Source organism: Myotis davidii, unplaced genomic scaffold (genome assembly GCF_000327345.1).
Source record: "Myotis davidii unplaced genomic scaffold, ASM32734v1 scaffold235, whole genome shotgun sequence".
Lineage (NCBI taxonomy): Eukaryota > Metazoa > Chordata > Mammalia > Chiroptera > Vespertilionidae > Myotis > Myotis davidii.
This window is the reverse complement of record NW_006287462.1, coordinates 1,471,632-1,496,667: the sequence shown is the minus strand read 5'-3', so window position 1 is coordinate 1,496,667 and position 25,036 is coordinate 1,471,632. Positions and strand designations below refer to the sequence as shown.

Sequence of the window (25,036 nt, the reverse complement as noted above, 5' to 3'; positions counted from 1 at the left end):
TCCGACCATTTGTTTGACCGTTCCACCAGTCGCTATGACACACATTGACCACCAGGGGGCAGATGCTTTGACCAGTAGGTTAGCTTGCTGCTGGGGTCTGGCCTATCAGGACTGGGCAAGATGGGCTGGACATGTCCTGGAGCCCTCCCGTGGTCCTTCCCTGGCCCCGATCATGCACCGTTGAGGTCCCTTAGCTGTCACAATCTGCAGGCCAGGCCGAGGGTCCCCACCAGTGCACAAATCCAATCTTATACAATTAGAGGGGAAAGGTTAAGTTAATTCTGATAACCACTTACTATGCTCTCAGCTACATACTGAGGAGAAATAACTATATATAGTCACTAAAGGTAGGTACAGATGTTCATAAAAACACTGTTTATAATAGCTCCAAACAGAAATCTACTGAAATGCTATCTACAGTGGAATAGACATTTATTTGTAGTATATGCATATAATGGAATATTATATATTAATGAGAAGGAACAAACTATTGCCAAACAACATACAGTTGAATAAAAAAGCCAGAAATAAAAAAGTACTACATCATTACATTTTTCAAAACAGGTAATACTAAAATTAATATGGCAATGCTATGAAATGAGATTTTAAGCAGCTATTAAAACATTCAAAGACATTGGTTACTAATGTAATGTCCCTTTCATTTCATGCTGTGCAGGGAGCAAAGGGGCTGTAGGTTTTTCAAAGTTTCAGAGCTTACGCATCAGACATTAACAGGGATTATTAGTGATGAAGGGGCTTAGATAATTACTATTTTTTTTCTTTTAGTGTGTGGGTTGTTGTTGTTTTTAACTTTTTAAATAGGGCTCATGTAATAAGGTTTTTCTCAAACTGATTTATAAGCAGAGTTTTTTCCTAAGTAGGTGAATTCTTTCAGATCCTCTGCACTTCCCTCATCCCACTAGTAATAAAACATGAGGTTTTTCCTATTCCAGGCTACATTTTAGTAAAAGAAAGGTTTGTGGCAGTAAATGAATGAAGTGTTATTCTATTTTTAACTTATTTAGAACCTGTCTGTTTTCTGAAAGTGATTTGCTATCATCTATGTCAGATCTCCGCAGCCCAATTTATTTGGCATTGTTACCTATGGGCTCCACTGTATCGCGTAATGAAGATTAGCCCTTGGAATCCTGGATAACTATTTTCCTTTTATGTAGCTAGATAACAGTGTATTGTTGCCTATATTGCTATTGTTAAAACAATAAAAAGGGATTCTTTATATCATATCTTTCCTTTACACTTAGAAACTTCACCTATTAAAATGTGAACCGAGCAAACTCTACTGCAAATGCCATTAAGTTCGGCTGGACCCAAGACGGTCATGCTTGCACAACACATATCACTGACCTATGACTGAGCACTCAGACCTAGGGATCTTTTTATTGTCTGACTAGTGCTTTGCCCCTTGTCTCGGTAGCACATCTGTCAAATAGATTCACTTCAGACACCATTACCGGGAGCCCCTAGTAAAATGTTGACTGAAAACAATCTTACAACCAGCTCTGACCCAAAGGAAGAGCAACTGGCTTTACTCCGCCACCTCAAACCACTGCTGTGGATCGGTGAACACTTTATTTTCCCACTTGAACTTGAGATCTTCCGCAAGATCATTCCTGCCGATCTTGCGGAGATGGCGAGCCAGAAGGCGAAGCTTATCGGTGGAATTCGGGAGTGATTTCTTCCAGGAGCAGAGGAGTTCGTGGATCTGTTCTGTGAGGTCATCTGGGTTCTTCAGTTTGATGAGCTGAATGGTGCTGCGGCGAAGTGGGAGGGACGAGGAGAGACTGGAGGCGTCCTCTTCTGAGAGCTCCTCGGCCAACCAGTAGAGCAAGTTATCCCACAGGGCTTCTGCCAGGCACAGGGGAACAGTGTTAGGACTCTCTCTTGGGGCCTGTGCTCATCTCACCCTCCATCCCTGTTCACAGGAACCTAAGTGCTCTCTGGTTTGTCCCCTGAGCAGCAGAAAGATTTGGGAACCACCCAGTTGGACCATTGAGAGCCTTTGAATTTCTGGGGTCTTCTCCTACAGAGGGTTGAAAGTGCTTCTCAAATGTTAACTTTCCTAAGAGCCAAATGGGCTTGTGCAATAGTTTGTCACCCTGCCTCAGAGAGTCCTCTTAATTAGGACAAGGAGGGGACAAAACTTGGCATTTTTAACCAGCCCCCAACCCTACTATAAGTAGCATGTATGGTAAAGGATATTTTTTAGGTTCAAAAAATACTTTCCTTAATTAGTACTAAGCTGATGCCTAAATGTTAGGAGCACCTGGACAATTGTCACACACACACACACACACACACACACACACCACTACAGACACCCACAAACTCACCAAGATCCATTCATCACACATCAGTTCTGTGGAAGGTTCTCCATGCCAACATTTCCCCTGGCCTTCGGACTAGTATTCAGAACCACAAACATCTCCTTTGAATATATCCTGTGTGCTCAGCATGCGTCTTCCCTTACCCTGTGCCTCTCATCTACCACCTAACCTCACGATTCATTTTTCTGTTGTTATTTTCTTCATTGTGTAGCTCAGACCCATCACTCTCAGTAATACCCCCAACCTTACTCTCTCTCTCCTTCCATATCCAGCACTAGTCTGCCTCACAGTCACTTTCCCACTCATGGTCACGCCGCACCATTTTCCCTGGTCTTGTGCCACCTTTTACTCAAGTATTCCTTCCCATTGACCTGCTCACTCAAACACACCTGATTTTACACTATGAGTCATTCCACTTTTCTGTGAAGGCTACCGGGAAGTGGAGTCAACACATTCTTGCTCTCTATTGTCACTTTCAAACGAGCATTCTGCAGTATATGGATTTTGAATTCCATGCTACAGGCCTTTCTCTCCCTGTCCACATCATCTGTCTGTTGCCTTCAGCAGGCAGAATTATCAGCAACTGCCTTGGCCATCAGTACCATCACTGACCGCATAGTTCCTTAATCTTGTCCACATCAGTGATTTGTGTGTGACTCCATGTTGGATACTGACTCTCATGGCCAGTTCTCATGTTTCATCATCACCCAGAATTATTCCACCTCCTTGGCCTCAGCTTCTCCATGTTACTGCCCACCAGCACCTCCTAAGCTTCCACAGCCTCTGTTTCATTGCTCCTGCTTCATATTCTTCGTGCCCCCATCACTACTAATGTACCAATTCCTTTGATGCCCTTAGTCATTCGGTCAAACCTGCTGGGTGTCACATGCTGCTTCTAACAACCAGCTGTGTACATCAAGAAGGGTCTTGGATCTTCCTTAAACTATTCTGTCCTCTTTAGCTTTCATTGCTCTCAACTTGTCCATCCCCAATCCTGCTTGACTCACACTACATTTAACTATCAGGCCGTCCAGGGTTATGAACCTATGGTGAATGTGATCAAGAAAGTCTATGTTTTTTCCACTAAGCCCTTATTAGATTACAAATCCATTAAAAAATCTTTTTCCTGCGCTCCACTTAAAGTTTTCCAGAGCAATGACCCAAATCTCTTCTACTATCCTTAAGCCCCACACTCACATGCATTCTGTGTCACTCAGCCAATGTCTGTTTCTCCTACTTTACCCAAAGCCATTTGACCTAAGTTCTCATAACCATATTTTCATTTCACAATCATTTTCTTACAAAATCTAACTCCTGGTGTTTGCCATGTTCCATCCATCACAGTGTTTTTCATCATCATTTCCCTTCACACCTGTTCCTTAATCTCCTCCACACCACAGGTTCTTGCCATACTTCTTACAAACACTCTCAAGCCTCCTATTTCCCTGCTTCTGCTAATCTTTCAACCTACTGAGCTATCTCTTCCTTCCCTTCCCATAAAATCTTTTATGTTTGTTTTCAGAGCTAAAGGACAAGGATCTTTATTTTACCTTTTTTTTTAACTTTCAATTTTATTTTGTATTGGTTTCAGTTGTACAGCATAGTGGTTAGACAATAGCATAGTTTACAAAGTGTTCCCCCCGGATATTTCCAGTATGCACCTGGCACCATTTATAGTTATTGAAATATTATTGACTATATTCCCTATACTGTGGTTTCTCTTCAGATTGTATAAATGTTACACCTTTTACCATAAAATCTTTTAATGCCTAATGTAAACTTGATGCCTCGAGTTCATCTCTGCCGGCTCACTTCTTAAACCCTTGCTTTAGGGATTCTGGACCCTCTTTTAAAACTCTACTGAAGCCTTCCCAGTTTTCCCAGAGCCCTCCTAATTACTCCTTAAACAGCTGATTCTCAGTCTGTCTCGTCTGACTTCACAAGGCGTTTTACCGCTTCCCTTGAGTTCCCTCTTCTGCCACGTGGCTCTTACTGCGTTGCTGAGTCTCTTCCTCCTGATACAGCTGAATTAGTGCTTCCGATCTCAGGCCTCTTCTATTTCTATCCTCCCCCCTCAATGAACTCGTCAACTCCTATCGCCTCAGCCATCTACTCTTTGTGAAACCGCCCAGATCTACCAGATCTTCATCTGTGGCTTTGTTTTCCTAGATCCCGGTATAGCCTATGCAATGTTCATCTCCCAGTTATCTTTACCAGGATATGCCACCCTCTATTTCTCAAATCAAAATCAACTTTGGCCTTTCCTTCTTCCACCTGATCCTTCACTCTATCAACTTTTTCAGTAAATGTGACCACTCACTTGAGTAAGCTAAAACATGTTCTATTATTCTAATTTCTCAAAGCCTATTTCTTATCCCCTGTACCAAAGTTCAACTGGTTCTAACTCTACTGGTAAACATGTCTCAGCTATTTCCCCCAGTTTTTGGCCTTACTGACCCACCCTTGGTCATGACCTATCTCTCTTTTCTGGAGAATTGTAGGAACCTGGGTTCTAATTCATATCCCTGCTATCAGTTTTGCCTAACTTTAGTCTTCCATACAACTAATAAAGAGAAGTTTTCAGTCTAAGCAGATCTTATTTGTTCCTTGTTAATACATCTCTCATAAACTATTGTCTGAATGCCTTAACTAACTTAGCATGTAAAGCTTTTTATAGTTTGATCCTGCTCTAACCTCACCTCCCATCACCCTTCCTGCAGCAGCTCAGATAGTGTTGGTCCTGTAAGACCACAAAGTGTAGCAACCGAGGACTTCCTGGCGCGGGTAGGGAAGAGCAGGGTGCCCTGAGCCCTCTCGTGGTTGTGACAATGGCAGTGAGAGTTATTTGAACATTAGATTCTTCAAAAGTTAACAAACTTCCTGGGCTTTCATCTACTGCTGTTTTTCATTTGGTTTCGTTTGGTTTCTTGTTTGGCGGAGGTGTGTGTGGGGAGTAGGGGGTAGCTTTGGTGTTTTCTGCTTTGTTTTGCTGTGTCACCTGCTGTCTCTTTGGAAGCAGTTTTAGTGCCTCTGAGAGGACGTGTAGCACTAAGGTTTATTCCCAGCCTGCTTTCTTCTAGTGTAATTCAGTAAAGCCTGGACGTTTTCTGTACAAATCTATAAAGGTAATCCCTGAAGGGGAGGCTTTGCCATCAGTGGTGGGTTTAACACAGAAGTGAAACACACTGATGTGTTTTCTGGAGACCAATAAAGGATTAAAGTCATTATTAACATCACAGAATGAATTGTTTCAAAGGCTAAAATAGAATAAAACTGTCCAATTCTACCCTGCAAGCCCCATCATTGTTATGTAAGTGATTTATGCATAACCACAATAAAAAGCACAGGTTTCTGTTGTGGTTTCATACCAGTATACCTCCATTTAAACTCTATTGCCCTCAAATGTAGATTTGAGGTGACCAAACTTTAAGACTCACACACACAAGTCAGCATTTCAGAAAAAACTGCTCTGGTCTACTTACCAAACTAAGCAATTATGAGTTATCTTAGTAAAATATTGCTTAGTAGACTTTATATTTCTTATAGATTTTAATATAAATTTAACTATGCCTACATTTGAGTATGCTTTGAATTAAACATGCATGACTTACAAATGAAAACATTTATTAGGGTGATAATCTTAATGATTATTGAACTGCAAAGTTCTCTTCATTTTTATAAAAGGATTTGCATAAAATATCCTATATAATAAAAACCTAATATGAAAACTAACTGAACAGCAGAAGGACCAGTCGCTATGATGAGCACTGACCACCAGGAGGCAGATGCTCAATGCAGGAGCTGCCCCCAGCCTGCAGGCCCCGGGCCAGCCAAGGCGAGTATAAGTGGGTCCCGCATCACCCCGTTGGTCACCCCACAAAGGAAGGCGACCGGTGGCGGCAGCGGTAGGGGGCAGGGCTGGCAAGAAGGTGGTGCCAGGCCGGCCAAGGTGAGTGCCAGCAGGGGCCCCCCAATTGCCTTGCCAGTCACCCCACCGATTGGCCCTGATCGCCAGCCAGGCCTAGAGACCCTACCCTATATATTGGGAACAGTTTCTTAGATTTAAAAATTAAAACCTGGCAAGGCTACTCTAACTCTGAAAAAACAGGATGATGCAGCGATGACATGCATGGACTCTGGCTTGCACATTTTGTGGTCAGCCCTGGTTCTGACACTTATAACTGTGTGACAAAGCCAATTACTTAACTTCTCTCTGCTTCAATTTTCCACCCATAAGATGGGGAAAATAGTACTACTGCTTCAGGAGGATCATGTTACATACTACTTTTTACAATCAGGGCAAAAAACAATGTAGCTGTCCATACAACAGCAAGATGCCTTTCATCTGAATGAAAAGTATGGTCACTGGTGCATGCAGCGTCCCGGATTGCAAGAGGGATGTCCAACTGCTGGTTTAGGCCCATAAATTAGCAGTCAGACATCCACCGAGAGGTCCCGGATTGTGAGAGGGCATAGACCAGGCTTAGGGACCACCCCCCCCCCAATGCATTAATTTCGTGCACCGGGCCTCTAGTATAATATAAGAGAGAAAAAGCAGCTCTGTAGTGAGGGCACTCTTACCTAGAGGATCTGTAGAAATTCTTTTGGTACTCTGTGGCCGGTTGATTAATTTTTCATGCTATTGGGGGAAAGAGACATAGACTAAGTAGAAGAAATCATTAATTTGTGAACAAGTCACAAATAAAAATCCATCTGAACCTCACCCATATTTGAAAGCAGTATAGAACTGCATACCTTGCAAATTAGATTGTGTATTTGTGCATGCATGCTCAGCAATTGCTTTCCTACGATGAGGCAAAATATGTTAACCCAAATCTTTCACAAAATTTAAATCTGAGAATACACATTTAGCCCTGGCTGGTGTGACTTTATTGACTGGGCATTGTCTCAGGCACCTAAAGGTCAGGGTACATTCCTCGGTTGCAGGATCAATCCTTGGGAGGAGGTTGTGCAGGAGGCTGCTGCTGATGTTTCTCTCTCCCTCTCCATTCCTCTCTCTCCAAAACTCAATATAAAAATTTTAAAAAAGAACACAGATTTAACTATTGTTATAGCAGTTATCTGTGAGTAAGCATTTTTCCAAGTATAAAACTATTAAACCAGAAAGCTACCTCTGTGCTATAGACGTAGTATTTTGGAAAGGACTTCTTGGGGCAGGCACCTGTTGTGACACACAGCACAGGACCCGGCACCTAACGGCACTATAACAATAGTGTTAATGAATAAATGAGTGAATCAATGTGCATACAGAATGCTAAAAATAATCAAGTCTTTGAGCAGATATTATTCTAAAACCAATAGTTTATCAAGATGTAATAAAAAATATAATCATTACTTTTCTACGCTGTCTGTAGAACAGTTTGTTCTCATTGAATCTGAGGTCATTAGAAACAGCACAGGAAACAAAGTAAAAACATCTGGGTTTGGAAACCTGTTCTGTGCTCCGGACACTCTTATCTCCTCTATCTCAGCTCTGAAAAGTGATTTATATATTTTTTAAAAACACACATCACAAAATTCTGTACACAATGTTCATAGCAGCTCTACTTGTCGTAGCCAGAAAACTGAAAACAGCTAATATTTTCTGCAATGGGTGAGCAAAGTGTGACACATCTACATGGTGGGATACTTTTCAGCAATAAAAAGGACAAGTCACTGATACATGCAACAACTTGTATGGACCTCAGAGAACTCAGCTGAGTGAAAGGGTCACCTGTTCCCTGGTTGCATTTACATGACATTCTTGAAATTACAGGCTTATAAAGATTCAGGACAGATTAATGATTGCCAGGCATTAGGGATGGTGGGGGAATGACCGTTAGCAGAAGCACAAGGGAGATCTTTGTGGTGGATGGGAAAGTTCTCTATCTTGATTGCAGTGGTTCCACAAATCTCACATGTGATAACATGACATAGAAGTGTGCATGCACTTCAATGACAACTTGCTGTTTGATGTCATACTCTAGTCCCGTAAGATGTAACCACTGAGGACAACTGGGTGAGGACTATATGGGACCTTTCTGTACTATTTATTTTTTTTGCAAATTTCTGTGAATCTATAATTATTTCAAAATATTTTTTAAAAAACCTATTTTACAGCAATGATACAAGAAGGATGGAAATTCTCTATGCAAATAAGTAGAACACTGTCTAAATCATAATGAGCGCTCAATACAAGTTGATTAAATCTGAATATAATTTTGTAGAGATTCTTGTCATAGCCATTACATAAACTTTATATAAAGTTTTATGTATATAAAACTCCCATTAAGAAATTTTAATCGGCTCTAGCCAGTTTGGCTCAGTGGATAGAGCGTCAGCCTGTGGACTGAAGGGTCCTGGGTTCTATTCCCATCAAGGGCATATACTCGAGTTGCGTGCTCAATCCCCAGTGTGGGGCATGCAGGAGGCAGCTGATCAATGATTCTCATCATTGATGTTTCTATCGCTCTCTTCCTCTCTGAAATCAGTAAAAATATATTTTTTTAAAAGAAATTTTAATCAGAGGCAATTAAGAAACAACAAACAAACAACTTAAGTTCAAATATACTAATACTGTAGCACTGCAAAATACACAGAATTTTGAAGACATCATCTATGTGCTTAAAACTCTCAAAACAAGAAGAGAAATGCCAAATTAAATAGTGCAGCACATTCTACCATACCCATCAAAGGGCACGTGGACTTGATTAAATCCAGGACAAGAGATACATGTTGCATTTTTTCTTCTCTTCACATTAATAATTCTCCCCTCGGTCATTTTTTCTTCTTCAGAGATGTCTCCTAGCATCTTGATGCATCCAGAGTGATTCTAGTGTTTAAATATATGCATTTTCACACCCATGAAATGCAAGCCAAGCCCTTCATCTGGCACAGAACCATGGAGGCAGTGAAGTGTGGCGGAGCAGCACAGGACACCCTGGCTCTTTAAGGCGTCCGGGCCCTGTGCTAGCCTCACACATGACCTCTTCATCAGGGAAGTTCAATGACCCCTCCTCTTCCCCCTCCTGTTTTCTTGTATTGCTGGATTTTTATCTGTGCATTATTTTTGCCTTGCACAGTACTTTTGAAATCTCCCTGGTGCTCAGGGTCAGCTCCAAGCCAAACCAGGAAGCCTTTGCTTGTCCTATATAGTATCCCCTCCCACAGATTCCCAGCATCTACACGTGGTTCAGTGGTTGGCAAACTCATTAGTCATCAGAGCCAAATATCAACAGTACAACGATTGAAATTTCTTTTGAGGGCCAAATTTTTAAAACTTAAACTATATAGGTAGGTACATTGTCATTAACTTAATTAGGGTACTCCTAAGGGTTAGGAAGAGCCACACTCAAGGGGCCAAAGAGCCACATGTGGCTCGCGAGCTGCAGTTTGCCAACCACGGCCCTAGGTGTCTCCCTTGGTGGAACTGCCTCTCATTATTCCCTACTTTCCTCTCCCAACCAAAAGGTGTTATCCTGTTGTATCTTCTCAGGTTCCACATTTTGCTGAAAGGTTTGTTATTTCTCTGAGGTAACCTGCTTTTATGTTGACGCTCTCCAGAAGTTTACACATATTTTAAAGCACTAAGTGGTAATAATGACATAAAAGTCTCTCTTCAAATCTGGTGGCAATATCCCATTTTCAATGGTAACTGGGGTGCTCACTAATTCCAAGGACACCCACAGTGCTGTTGCCCTTGAGCAGATATAGAAACAATAGTGATAGGCCCCTTCCTTTTAATTTGCACTTGCCTACAAGTTCTTTGGTGTCTACTGCGGAACCAGAGTTTGTGTAGCAATGTGCTAAGGATTTTAAGACCCTGAAAGCTCCCTCTAACATGGATATCACAGAGCAGGACAGCTAACCTCAGTGCAATGCAACCAGCAACAAGGATAACAAAAAATGTCATGCCGATGTTATTATTTCTTATCATTTACCCTGAGGCCCTTACGCATGAAGAGAATTTCACAAGTAATTGTTACAGTATCATGTGGCAACCACTCCTCCACACAGCCTTAACCCTCACATTCCTCCCACCCCTGCACACTTATTGCAGATTTTTCTGGTAAATAGGTCATTTCTTTTGTCTATCATTTCTGGTAAATAGGTCATTTCTGTTGTGTATCATGTTTTAGACGATATACAAGTGAAAGTGATATGAATAATAAGAGATTGAGGAAGTATATATAATAATTATATTTCTGTGTATCTTTAGCATGGATTTTACCATAAGCCTTTTAGATGCCATGACTAAGTACCGGTTTTCACTGCTTATTGTGCTCTGTATTTATTTTGCATAGAGGCCTCTTCAACTAAGTAATAGCTGCTATTTGCTTAACTTAAGTTCATCTCTTGCTTCATAATAGTAAACATTTATATTCTCAGTCTTTATAATGTACAAATCCTATAGAATCCCCATTGCAAATAAGTTAGAATATTCATCAAAGAAGTAATCTGGTCAAAAGAGTGATGTTAGCATTAAAAGTTTGTGCTGCCAGCATGGGTTCAACTACAAATCAACTAAAAGCTTCCTTCAGAGTTGAGCGAGGACACACTGGTGTGAACTGGGCTAAACTTCTGGTTTCCAGTAAGGCATGTAAGAAGCGGGAAGCTGCTACTCTGTCCTAACAACAAGGAAAAAGCTGAACAAATGGAAAAAAAAAATCAACAACTCTCTTTATATCTGTAAGAGAAGTAAGGTCACAGGGCAAACCCCTGTCCCAGTTTGGAAAAGACTGACAGTTGATAAGGCGACTTTCCAAAGCAGAAACCCACAAGCACTGACCAGCAGAAACTAGCCCCCCCTCCCAAAGGAAACCTGAACTGTAATTGACAAGTTGCTGGAGGCTCAGTGTCCACACAAGACTGGGAGTTACAAACCCTAGGGGACCCCTCAAGGCTGCTCCCACACTTTCGTGAATGTCACCTCCAGGAGCTCAACCAGCTTCTCACAGCGACTATCTGAAAAAAATCCCCTTGTCCATCTGGCAGGGAGAGGGCAAAAGGAACCATTTTCAAATACACCATGGCATTCTGTTCTTCTTACCATAAAAAGGTCGGCTCTCAGAAGAAACAATTTAACCAAAGTCTCCCCTGCTGGGGGGGTTTCAGCACCTCACTAACCTGGGGGAAGGGAGATACTTAACTTCAGGGTCTAGATTTGCCAAACACCCTGAAGGGGCAAAGGATATGAGAAACAATGGCACAGAGTTAAGAGCGGCAAATGTGAAGGAAGCAGGAGTCTCACTTACTCAGGGAAGAAGAAATAGACGAGCATAAAAGAGGACTGACTTTGAAGTCTGGGTCCCAGTATACACAGCCTTTGCCTGGGTAAATCATGCAAGTTGAGGCAAGCCATCCAAACATTCTCACTAAACTCCAGATGGTGAGACAGAGATGACGGGCCCGACCTCTGAAGTATGCTGTGAGGGTGGATGGAAATACTGTCTGTAAAGGACACAACCCAGACTGACAGTTCAACAAATGGTTGCAGAGACATACAAGCCGAATGCAATGTGTGGGCATTTTTAGAACCCTAGAACCCTGTGGTGTGTTTTTTTACAAATTAACCATTAAAAAAAAGAGAAAAAAAGAGTAAGTCATGAATATAGCACATGCTGAATAGTAGATACTATCCTATATAATAAAAGGCTAATGTGCAAGTTGACAAAATGGCTGAATGACTGGTTGCTATGACATTCACTGACCACCAGGGAGCAGATGCTCAATGCAGGAGCTTCTGCCTGGATGTCAGGGTGCTCTCACAGGGGGAGCACCACTCAGCCAGAAGCCAGACTCACGGCTGGCAAGCACAACAGCAGTGGTGAGAGCCTAGCCCACCTCCGCAGCAGCGCTAAGGATGTTCGACTGCCAGCTTAGGCCTGCTCCCCGGGCCTAAGCCATCAGTCAGACATCCTTCAAGGGGTCCCAGACTGTGAGAGGGCTCAGGCCAGACTGAGGGACTACCCTCCCAAGTGCACAAATTTCGTGCACTGAGCCTCTAGTTAAATGATAATAGCTCATTTTATGTATGACATTCTTATCTCTTAAAGACATGTACAGAATTGTTTACAAGTGATATAGTAGCTGTGGTTTGCTTTAAAATACTCAAACAAACAAACATACCCAGGGGTATTAGATAAAAAAGAATGGCAGAAAATGAAGGGTGATGGGTCCATGGAGGTTCATTGTATATTTTCTCTATTTTTGTGTGCCTCAGAAAATTTCCACATGAACATATGCACCAAAAAAAAAAAAAAGAAACAACATACACAAACAAACAAAACAACAACAAAAAAACAACTTTAGAACAAATATCTTAAAAGAGAGCAATATCAGTTCATCAATATGCTGTTACTTTCCTCGTGGATTTATTCTAATTGCACACACAGTGTAGAACTTCCTGATGGCTTGGACAGAAATGCAAAGTGCTTTTACATAGAGAGATATGAAGACCAGAATAAAGCCACAGAGAAATAAGATTACTGTGCAGAGGGGGGCCGGGGAGAAATGGGAACCAAGTTGAGAGCAATAAGAGCTGACCCAAAGTGGTTTCAGTGGAGATAAATCTAGAAATTAGGTTTTTTTGGACATGAAATCAGGCTGCTGCCAGTTCTTAAAATAATGAAGTTCTATGTCTTTGCTTAATGCGGTTCTTTCTTGGTTTTAAACCCCTGCAGTCAAACTAAGGTTCTGTTACTTCATTCTTTTTTTCAATTGCTTCTCTGAAAGTGATCTTTTTTAAGCCTTCACTCTGGTTATGGTTTTGTCAAGAGAAAGGGATTAACTATCTCCCAGCCTTTGAAGTAGTTAGTCACAAAAGGAGAAACCTTAGATCCCTAGTAACCAGAGAGAGCAATTTAAGAAACTCCAACTGATCTATGGAGTTGGGCCAGTCAGAAGAAAGGGGATGGCTGCAAATATTAAGGAGCCATAGACCTGGATAATTCAGGACATCTGTATGGAATATGCATAGAGTCAGTATAGTTTTCAAAAGCAGTCTAGAATAGGTAAAGTGCTTCGAACATACCTAGAATTTAGCAATGACGTGCTGACTATTGTTAATGTGCTTTACATTTTTCTCATTGTTCAAAGCAAGTCTGGCAAAGGCACATGGCCTGGATTCATCAATGCAGCTATGTGGGAGATACTATTGATTTGAAAAGTAGCTCAAAAATCAAAGATGCACAACACTGTTAGAACTCGCATCAATTTCCACCTCTGCTCTTTACTGTTCCACTTTTAAATTAGAATTGCAACAACTTTTTATCAATCCCAAAGACTTGCCAACGTACCCATTCAACTTGGATGTAATTCCTTCTAGAATATTCTAATATATATTTTTTAATTTCCTGAATTTTTGTTTTGTTTTTGTTTGGATTATAGACAGAAATAACTTTTCAAACAGAAAGTATGATATGAATATTGCTGGGAAAGGCCTGGATAGCTATATCTTCCCAGGCCTTGCCACAGTGTGTGTGTATCGTCACGTTAGTCACCCCTTCAAAGGCATGAAACGCTTCTGCTCCATGTACTGCTAGCTGGGGAAGGATAGAGGTAAAGCTTTTGTCAGTCACTGACTCCGCCTTCAACCACTTTATCAATTCCCAGGCATGCATTCATCTGTGAATTAAATCAACAAAACATCATTGAATGCATAGGAGGAGATGGGATTACAAAAGTGAATGAGCTATGCTCGAAGCACAGAGGAACTCAGTCCCAAAAGGAGAGAGCAGGGTAATGGTACCACCGGAATCAGACAAACTTTGTTGACACAGTAACTACCATTCTCTAGCTATTTCCCCTTGAACAAGCCTCTCTGTGTCTCAGTTTCTTCAACCACCTATCTTTTTGGCAAATGGTTAATATGTGTAAATGCTTTATCAAGTTACTAGCAGGGAATAACGTGATAAACATTAGTTATTACAGTGTTGTACCTAATTCTGCCTGGGAAGTTGAAAGGCTTCTTCTAAAAAGATGATAACAGAACTACTAGTAAGTGTGGAGTCAATGCTGTCACAAGGGCCGCTGTAAACGTCTCTGAGGCAGCTAAGAGCATCATGTGTCAAAGGAGTGAGACTGTAAGTGGACTGGAGCAGAAGAAGTTAATTGGGTAGATTTCATATGAAGGAGTTGTAGGGATAAGATATGGGGGTTATGAAGGGCCTTCTAACAGGGTAAATGGCTTGGACTTTGATTACTAGATATAAAGTGTCAACTGAGAAGTTTTAGAAGAGTGATAAATATAATTGTTTTTGAGATAATCCACCCCACCAGCTGTGTGGCCCAGAGCAGAAAAGGGGGGTGGTGATAGGCCTTCAAAGAGAAAGTAACAATATTTGGGAGAATAAATATGAAATTAAAATTTAAGCACAATTCCAAAGTAAAGTCAATAAAACACTATTTTATTGACTGGTTTGAGGACAATAACTCAAACCAGTGTTCAGGGAGCCACCCTAGGAAGCCCCTTCCCACAGCTATCTCTATCTCCCAATGTCTTCCTAGCCTATGACCCACACACACATTCACCTTAAGGCCAAGTCCAGTTGGTTACAAATCCTAAATCTCTCCAGCTCTGTTCTCTACTTGCCATCCTTACTATCATGGTCTTACATTAGTTCATTACCATTTCTTCCATGACTCCTTCCTTAGCCCTTATTTTACTGTGAAGTTCATCTCTAATTTATCCTTATAGGCTGTTACAGTGAGTGATATAGCTAACAAAATTTGATTATGTAAGCTGCCTGGTCAAAATTTACTGATGGTTTGTCATTACTTAGAGGATAAAAGAAAAGTTTACGTATAAACTAACCAGATGCCTATTTCTCTCAATGATGACCATGCTTACTGCAACAGTACCAGCGGCTGAGAGATTTTCTATTTGCTCATGCACTAAGGACCTCTGATTTGAATCTCTGTCTTGATCTCTATATCATGAAATGCCAGATTCTTTTGACAAATCTTGACAGAGAGCCCCACCTATGACAATGTCACAGAGACCTTTGGTAGACCTAGACAAAGCCTTCAAAGCCCTCCATAAGCCTTTCCCCAACTTATTTCCAATCTGATTTCTCCACATCTTCTACTCAGGCCACAGAGGTCGTTTCCTGAAGCACCTGTGCTTTTCAGCTCATACCATTGCTTGGTGTGGAACCCACTGCCTCTTTCTCTCTTCCCCTTTAGAACCTGAATATTCTCTACATCTGTCTTGTTTTGTGACATGTCCCCAGGCCACCTCAGACCACAGGAATCACTCCCTTCTCTGAAATGCCCTAGCACTTACCAGCTTGGTCATTCATTTGCAATTAGTCATCAGTTCCTGTCTTGCCATATTACTGTATTGTTGCACTATCTCTTGCATTGTTTTATAATTTTTCAAGTGTTTACGCTTTCTTTCCTGAACTGGATTGAAACTTCCTTGAAAGCTTGGACTTTGACCTGTACCACTATTATTTTTAGGTTCTACATAATATCTCATATCAAATAGGCACTTAGTTAGTACTTGTTAATTGGAATGTTGAATGGTAAATCTACAAAAAAAAAAGGAAATAGTTGGAATTCATTAACCAGAAAATTGTTTGAACTGATGAACATCATTGTTTACTTTTAAATATTGCAATTTTAAGAGAGTAATACAAGTATCAATTACCTTTTTTATTTTATTTTCTCAGATAGGCAAGAATATATGTACTTTTTTTGGTAAACGAATTATTGAAAGCCATATGACAACATAGTGCTCAATTTCTGGTTTAGTTATACTGCCTGCTCAGCAGAGCAAACCCTCCCCTTCATGGACAGAGGGTGAAGGAGGAAGAAGGAAAAAGAGGAATGATAAGGGACAGAGAAGGAAGAAGGGTGAAACAAGGGAAAGAAGAATAGTCAGGGGAATTGATAGGAGGAGAGAAGGGAGAGAGAAAAAGAAAAGGAAGGGAGAAGATGAAAAGGAAGGAGGTGGGAAGGAGAAGGGGAAGATTCTCTTCTAATTACATTGGCGGGTAAAACACTTTCTAAAAAAAAGTGAGGATCCTATGTCTGACTGAACCAGTTTTGCTCATTTTCACATGTCACATACAATATAAAGTCAATTTTCAGTGACAGTCAAAACTGGGTCTTTCAAGGGCATTCTGGTGACTTAGAGGAAGGTTAGACTGCTGGCCTGGAGGATATCAAGGAAGAGCAAGGAGAGCCAAACTGAAACATTGGAAAGGGTGATAAGGTTTTTAAAAACTTTCACAGGTTAAAAAATATTGACATGCTCTCTCTACTTACCAAGACTCTTGTGACTCCCCTCCACCGTTGGTAGGGGGTGGAGCATGAAGCAACATATATGTTATTGTAATTAAGTCTAGTATAGAAAGCATGAAACTAAGTTACAGAAAACTTTAAAATCACCATTTACTAGTAGTCACGATTCCCCCTCCATACATGCACCAGGAGGTCCCTCGGCCTGGCCTACAGGGATAGGGCCAAAACCGATCTCTGGGTCCAGGGTGCGGGTGAAGCAGATTGGGGCCAACAGTGCCCCAGCAGCAACCTAACCCAGGGCCCATTCTGCGAGGAATTGGGCTCTCTTCTCTACTGGCCGGAGCATCTGCCCCCTGGTGGTCATTGCGCATCATAGCTACCAGGCGAACGGTCGAACAGGCAAACAGGTGAATGGTCAGAACCAGTGGTTCTCAACCTTCCTAATGCCGCGACCCTTTAATACAGTTCCTCATGTTGTGGTGACCCCTGATTTCATTGTTACAAATTGAACATAATTAAAGCATAGTGATTAATAAAAAAAATATGTAATTATATATGTGTTTTCCGATGGTTTTAGGCGACCCCTGTGAAAGGGTCGTTCGACCCCCAAAGGGGTCGCGACCCACCGCTGGCTTAGGCTTTTTTATATAGAGAGATGTGCTTTTTTTCTAATCTGCTTTCTTCATTTCATTTCATTTCATTTTATTCTTGAACCTTAAGATAATTTTGTAAATTATTACAACTAAGCACCCTAAGCAGAATTGAAGTGCCTATGAATGTAAAAATTTCAATAGCTTAGAATCTTCTCATTTATTTAGTCAAGATTGTTCTTTGGTATTTCATGTAGTTACCAAAAAAAAAAAATTATACAGAAGAAAAATCATGCCGAGCAGGGCATGCCCACCACTGCCTCACCGCTTGGCTGCAAACCATGCCAAGTGGTGAGGCAGTGGTGGTTCTGATGAAGTGAATGTCACACTAGCCTCTGCAAGCTTCCTCCCTCTGACAGAGAGAGTTCTTTAATGTGGTGAGAAAGTAAGTGTTGAGGCAGTATCATTATTTACTAGAAATCACATGTCATGAGTTCAGTTTTTAAAAAAAGGAAGTTCAGGCCAAGCAGAACTCGGTCAGCAGGAGGCTTACGGAAACGTGTAGGTGCGGTCTGTCTGCAGCCTCCCACAGGCTTCGGCAGAAACAGCCACCAGGCCTGGAGCCCTTCTCTCCGTCAAAGCTAAGCCTCCTGGTCAGGAAGAGTAGAGGACAGTCACAACTCAAGCACAAATGACCAGATGGCACAGACAGGCCCCTGTGTGACATTATTTCAGAAACTCACACACTACTTCCTTCCCCCCCCCCCCCCCCCCCCGCCAAAAAAAAAGAATCGTGGAGAGTTTTGAAATTTGCTTCTGCCAAACACACATAGACACAGTGTGAACTGAGTTTACTCGAGTATTTTGTCAAAGGAGGAAGTTAAAGGCACAACTTTGGGAAGATTTAGAGACAAATGATGGTTCTTTGCAGCCGTACATCTTCACACATATGGATCTGGAGACCATTTTCAGAAGATCTTACTGAAATGTGACCTGTCACCAGGACCCTCTTTTTCTGTCACACCTCATCACCTCTCTCTGCCCATCCATCACATGCGCATTTGCCCTGATGGTCTTCTAGCCTGGACTAGAAGCTCACGCTTAGTGCCATCGTGGTACTTGCTATTCTCACTGCTGTGCTCTCCTGGCCACACAGGCCGGTGCGCTTCTTTCACTGTTGCTTCTCAGCACAGAAGACCCCTCCGCAATGAAGTCTTCAGTGGCCACCCATCTGTAATAATCACTGCCAATTCTGTCAACACCTGATGCTAATTTATTTTCCTACTTGACACTTCCAACTTTCCCCTTCCCACTTTGGTATTAAAATGCAAGTTCTTTCTATGAATTCATTCATTCAACAAACATTTTTTGAGCACCTCCCATATGCCAGGCACTATTCCAGATCTTTGTGATTTACAGCGAACAAAACACATACAGGAACCTGCCCTCAAGGAACTTACGTCTTTGTTGTGGAATGGAGGATTTTCTAAATAAACATAATAAATGAGGACATACATGTTCGAAAGTAATGATGCTAGAGAAAAGAAAATAGGTCAGAGGAAGTTAAGGAGGGTCAGGAGTGTCAGGTTGTGTGGGTAGGAGGAGATGGCCATAAAATGTAGAATCAGGGATGGTCTCAGAGAAAAGGTGACATCTGAGCAAAGAGGTGATTCTGTTAGCCATTCGGGTATCTGATGGATGGAAGAACATTCAAGGCAGGGAAAACCACTCACACAAAAACCTAAAGCATGTGTGGAAATTTCCAATAACAGTAAGAGAGTCATTGTGGCTAGAGTTCAATAAGTGAAGAGGATAGAAAAGAAGGTCCTAGAGTCAGGAGGGGCCAAGTTCATACAGAGTCTTTCTCGCTGAGTGAAACCAGGAGCCATTCAGGGTGGAGTAAAGGCAAGAAATGATCTGACTGACAGTTTGAAGAAACACTCTGAGTTTAGAATAGTCTGCAAAGAGGCCAGGGAAGAATGAGACCATATATATAGGAATAGCATGTATGTCTCCCTCATGGGCTACAAGCAGTGTTTGTCAAGTTAGCATATGAATAAATACACTATGGTGGCTGAAGGATAAAATACACACACATACTCATGGGCATGAAGTAATGGGTGGTTATGTTTTCACATCTTTGGGAACCAGACGCAGTATATTAGCATTACATCTTATGTTTATGTGTCATATGAATATGTTTGTGTTTAGATCTAAATACATACACATAAACATTTACTGCCTGTCTTCTGTGTGGAAAGCACTTTTAATTTTGACAAACGACTTCACTTAATTTATGCTACATGTATAAATGTATGCATAATATAGTAGTGACTAATGCCAAGCTCTATATAAAAGGGCTACATTCATTTCCTAAAAAAAAAAACCCATTCTAATGTTGTCTAGCTGAGGTTGATTTTTAAAAATTTTGAACTTTATGGAAGAAATCTGTCCTTTTAAAAATGATGGCCATAGTTCCAGTTCCCACTTAGGTATGTTAGTTTGAAAAGATGGGAAACATTTCCACAGCCACAGGCTCTTCCTCAATCCCAAGAACATGTTGTAAGGACTGTGTTTGGGCAGAAGAAAGAGTGACGCTGACTGGCCCTATGCAAATGCCCCGGGAGAGGAGGTCAGGACAGGGGCGCATTGGCAGTAGATACACATATGAAAGGCAGCAGATATTTAAAATGTACTATTTTTAAATACGTCCCTATAGTTTCAATAATCAACATCCAGGTTGGACAATTTTAAGGTTTGAAGAAATTGTTTGACTCAGCTAGTCATTCCCAAATGTTTGTCAAGCACATGTATGTGTGTGTGGCACTGATGATACAAAGTGAGCAGGACAACAGAAGTGCCTGCCCAGTCAATTGCTCTCATTCTCATCCGAGGTAATGTCACCCTCAAAGAGAGAAAATTTGCTTTGGGGCAAGATAAAAACGTACTCTTTTAATGTGTACAACATATACATATCTTATAAAATATGCATATTATATGAAATATATATATATGTATGTACTCTATATGTATATATACACACAGTACATAAACAGACGCACATAATATCTGTGATAGAATGGCAAAAACAAACAAAAAAGATTGAAAAACATTTGTCTACTGGGAAGCCAATGATTGGAGTGAAATATGGTAATTACGATAGGGAAAATACAGGATGTTATGGGAACGCCGGACTAGGCATGGAGGAGGTCAGGAAAGGCTTCCTGGGAGAAGCCACATCTCAGCAGAGGTGTGAGGGGTGACCACTAGGAATTGCTCAGGCAAATGGGTATGGAACGTGTTACTAGAATCAAGATAGAGGCAGAGCTTAGGCAAAAGACCTGGGCAATCACTAACATAGACTTGAATTGAAACAAATCTAAACAAATTTCTAAATTAGCTAGCTTGGCTAATTTAGCTAATTAATTCATGATATCAGATAGGCCACAGAGAAAATACTGCAAACCGAAAGCTGTATCTGTGGTCACATTTTGGACCTCAAGCCTGTCCCCGCTTACATCATGGCCTTTTGTTCCATTGTCGGCCATCATCACAGTGAGGCCCTCACTACCTCTTGGTAGAGAAGTCTGACAGCCCTCTTACTTGTCTCCCTCTGGTCACCCTGTAGCAGCAGAGCCACATAGTGATCTTAGGATGTAATGTGCTAAATCGAGCTATTGGGAGACGCCCTGTTGTGTCATTCCTCTGCTCTCAAATCTTTGTGTGAATCCAAATCAATGCCTTAGCCCTCGGGTTAAGCATTTGTGCAGTCAGACTCTAAACCAGGGGTGGGCAAACTTTTTGACTCGAGGGCCACAATGGGTTCTTAAACTGGACTGGAGGGCCGGAACAAAAGCATGCATGGAGTGTTTGTGTGAACTAATATAAATTCAAAGTAAACATCATTACATAAAAGGGTACGGTTTTTTTTTTTTTTTTTTTAGTTTTATTCATTTCAAACGGGCCAGATCCAGCCCACGGGCCGTAGTTTGCCCACAGCTGCTCTAAACCGCTGATCTAAGGCAGTTCAAGACCCTTTAAGACCCAGGGGTGGGGAATGTCTGTATAAGGCCCACAAAATCATTTGTTTAGGCCCTGCCAAGGCCTGAGGGGTGAGTTAGTTAAATGTCTGACCAAATAGATCAGGCCAGTTTGTAAGTTGATAATTTTGTATGGCCCGTGGATGATGTTCTAAATATCCAAACGGCTCTTGGCAGAAAAAAGGTCCCCCATCCTTGCAAGTCAAGTTCCTAAACTTTTAGGGGTAGGCGAGGGCTTTCACTCATGAAGCTTTCTCAAGGAGCAAAGGTAATAGAAAGTAAATGGACACAAATAAATCTAATAATTTCAGTTAGGGATAAGTGTTAAAAAGGTAATAGGTTAAAGCAATTTTAGATAAGGGGGTGGGGACACTAGGCTAAGAAAGTGGTATCTGAGCTGAGACCTGAATGTTAACCAGCCATGTGACTGAGAGAGGACAGCCCCAGACATAGGAAGCAGCAAGTGGGAAGGCCCGGGTGGAAATGAAAGTGAAAAGAGGGAAAACTGAGAGTGGGTACACACCTAAAAGGCTATACTGTTCTTAACACACACTTTTCAGTGTCAGCAGCTTAATAGACTCTGCCACCCTACACCTGCTTCCCAGGAACCCCAGGACCTCCCCAAAACTAGTAAGTAAAGTGTTAATGTCTCTAAGGATCCTGCACTTCTGTGCAAGTGGCTATTTTCAGTTTGAATGAGCAGAACCCATGTCGTATCATTTGTTACATAATTTTAATATCAGCTCCACACTAACCATAGTATACATGATATTGTCATACAACTTCAAGGGTGAACCTGGCCATCCTAAAATCCATCTCTAAGAATCCTAGGTTTATCTGCCAAAGAGGCATCAGCGCACAGGTTTCTGGGTTAGCATCCCAGCTCTGACACTTACCTAGCTATGGGACCGTGGGCAAGTTACCTAAAATTTCCGTGCCTCAGTTTCCTATAAAATGAGAACAGTGAAAATGGCTCCTAGGATTTTTGTGAGAATTTAATTATATTGTGTTTTAAAGCTCTTGGAAGATTTTTAACTCATTGAAAATATTATGGTGGTTATTATATGGCTTATGAATTCCTGCTAAGCTATGCCTACCATCCCCACTCAAATTCATTTCACTTCCTCATCCTAGCATACTTTTTTCTCCATTTCCAAAGGCCAAATTTCTACGAACTTACATGGTTCAGATAAAATTCCACAATCACCAAGAAGGCCAGTTCCCTCTTCTGAGCAACTGTTACTGCTGCTGTTTATGCCGTAGCTTCATCCGTTACTCCCTTACAAGGTGATTTGTAGGGTTGTGCAAACCCACTAGATTGTAAATCGCTTACAGCAGTGCTGTCCCATAGAAATATCGCTTGAGACGCATAAGTAATTTTATTTATTTTATTTTAGTCACATACATTTTTAAAAAAACAGATGAGATTAATTTCATAATGTATTTTATTTAATCTCATAACCAAAGTATTACAGTATTAGGTAACTAACATCAATTATTAATGAAATATTTTACATTTCTTTGTACTGAGCCTTTGAAATCCAGTATGTGTTGCACACATACAGCACATCTCAATGCAGATGAGCCATATTTCAAGTGCTCCATATGCATGTGTGGATAGTGGCTACCACTCAGGACAAGGCAGGTTTAGGGTATGAAGTACCCTCTCTAGCTCTGTGTTTGTCATCCTGTCTAACATGACACATTCCCTATTTCCAAAGTTCCGTGAATATTTGTCAAAGTAATTACTTTACTGATTTATTTAACATCATTACAAAATCTAACCCGATAGAAAATATATTCCTGCTAGTCATAACACAAAAAAGAAAAAAAAACATGGAAAAATAATCTTGGCATCCTTAAAGAATAAGTTTGTTCTTCCTCTAGAGTGATAAAACAACTTTTTCAGTTATTTTCTCATTAATAATATTGTTTAGAAGTACTAAGCCATGGATCACTAAAAGAAATAGTATGTATGGTAATAAAATTTGTTTGTTGTTTGATACATTTGGAGAAACAATTCAATCTTACTTTCCTGATAAGAGTAAGAATCCTATATAATAAAAGGCTAGATGTAAATCTACTGAACAACCAGTTGCTATGATGCGCACTTTCCAACAGGGGGCAGATGCTCAATGCAAGAGCTGCCCCCTGGTGATCAGTGCACTCCCCTGCTCAGCCAGAAACCGGGCTCATCGCTGCAGAGCACAGTGGCAATGGCAGGAGCCTCTCCTGCCTCCATGGCAGCGCTAAGGATGACTGACTGATGTCTTAGGCCCATGGGGAGCAGGCCTAAGCCATCAGTCAGACATCCCTGAGGGCTCCAGACTGTGAGAGGGAGTAGGCCAGGCTGAATTTTTTGCACCAGGCCTCTAGTTTTAAATAAGAGTAATTAACTCTTAAAACAAATGTGCAGGATTTGGTAAATCTTGGTGAAAATATTTTGATGTCATTTCCATGCTCACCACCTGATTTTTCCTCAAAGGGTTGTGGTCCAAAATATATCCAATGTTTTCATAATGATCTCCCAGTCACTCAAATGCAGTCACAGACACTGTATGGCATGATTTCCATAGTCATTAACTACATCCTGTCAGGATCAACTCAACTTGAATTGTTCCTGTTAGAAAGTTTATATGAAAGTGGGAACCCTGGTATGCATTCTACACTCTAAAATTGTTGCTACCCACTTCTTCCTTATCAACTTTATTGTTACCTTTCCTTTTAACTACAACTATCCGTGTGCAAAAGTTTTGATTGTGCTAGAGCATTGCAAATAATTAATGAAATATGGTAATTAGGGAAGTAAAAGAACTCACCTTTGGTAGTCTCAATGGTAATTTACACACTGGCAACTGATAATGGTTTTCATTAAGTACGAGAGATTGGTCCAAATTGTGGATTGTCTTTTGTTTCGGTAGTTTGTAAACTACAACAGTGCCCTTATAATGTGAGCAGCTGTAGTTGCCAAATTCATCCACCTCTTTGATTTGGAGTTCCAGCCTGGGTTTTCTTTGTAAATGAAAAATGAGCTTGTAGTCTTTTCCATAATCCTTCCCATTGCCTACATAGAAGTAACATGCACTTGTTATTAGAAAGATATACCACTTTGTCTTAATTTTTTAAAATCCAAATAGTCATATAATTCTTTAATGCACTTAAAGCATTTTTGGTGTCATTGCCTCTTGTCAAAATATACCCTGACAAAGCAGCAGCAATAGACCCTGAGACTGTGTAAATTACCCAAAAGATTTCTTATCTGTAATTGGACCAAGGAATCTCCACCTGCTTCTAGGTCTAATAATCTTCCATTTTCTATTCCATTTTGCTATACCAAGAAACTGTTAGAAATAGTCAGCTCACTCTGTGTTTAAAAAATTACTTTCACCTTTCAAGAATTGTTATTTTTTTTCCTTTCCCCTTTCTATATCATAGCGCACACTATCATGACCTCGTAGTGACACTCCAGATCCGGTGCCACTTAGCAACCTGTGGCTTTTTAAATTAATGTTACAATTAATTAAAGTTAAAATGCAATTCCTTAGTCACTCTAACCACATTTCAAATGTTCACTAGCCAAAATTGTCCAGTAGCTACATTACTGGGGACTGCAGAGGTAAAATATTCCCACCATTGCAGAAATAGGCAGTGCTGTTGGCCTGACAAAGCAGCAGCAATAGACCCTGAGACTGTGTAAATTACCCAAAAGATTTCTTATCTGTAATTGGACCAAGGAATCTCCACCTGCTTCTAGGTCTGGGCACTGCAGAGGTAAAATATTTTCCACCATCGCAGAAATAGGCAGTGCTGTTCA

The 25,036-nt window shown here is 41.0% G+C and overlaps 1 protein-coding gene across 1 annotated transcript in view; it reads right to left on the bottom strand.

Annotated features, from left to right (window-relative positions):
• Positions 1 to 599: 599 nt before the first annotated feature.
• DTHD1 (death domain containing 1) overlaps positions 600 to 25,036 on the bottom strand; it is a 56,259-nt gene continuing 31,822 nt past the window's right edge. The window contains exons 8-10 of the mRNA XM_006759332.2: positions 24,042 to 24,286; positions 6,927 to 6,984; positions 600 to 1,866 (exon numbers count right to left, since the gene is read on the bottom strand). Coding sequence (XP_006759395.1) covers positions 1,547 to 1,866; positions 6,927 to 6,984; positions 24,042 to 24,286 — 623 coding nt within the window. The 3' untranslated portion in view covers positions 600 to 1,546. The remainder of the gene's footprint in view (positions 1,867 to 6,926; positions 6,985 to 24,041; positions 24,287 to 25,036) is intronic.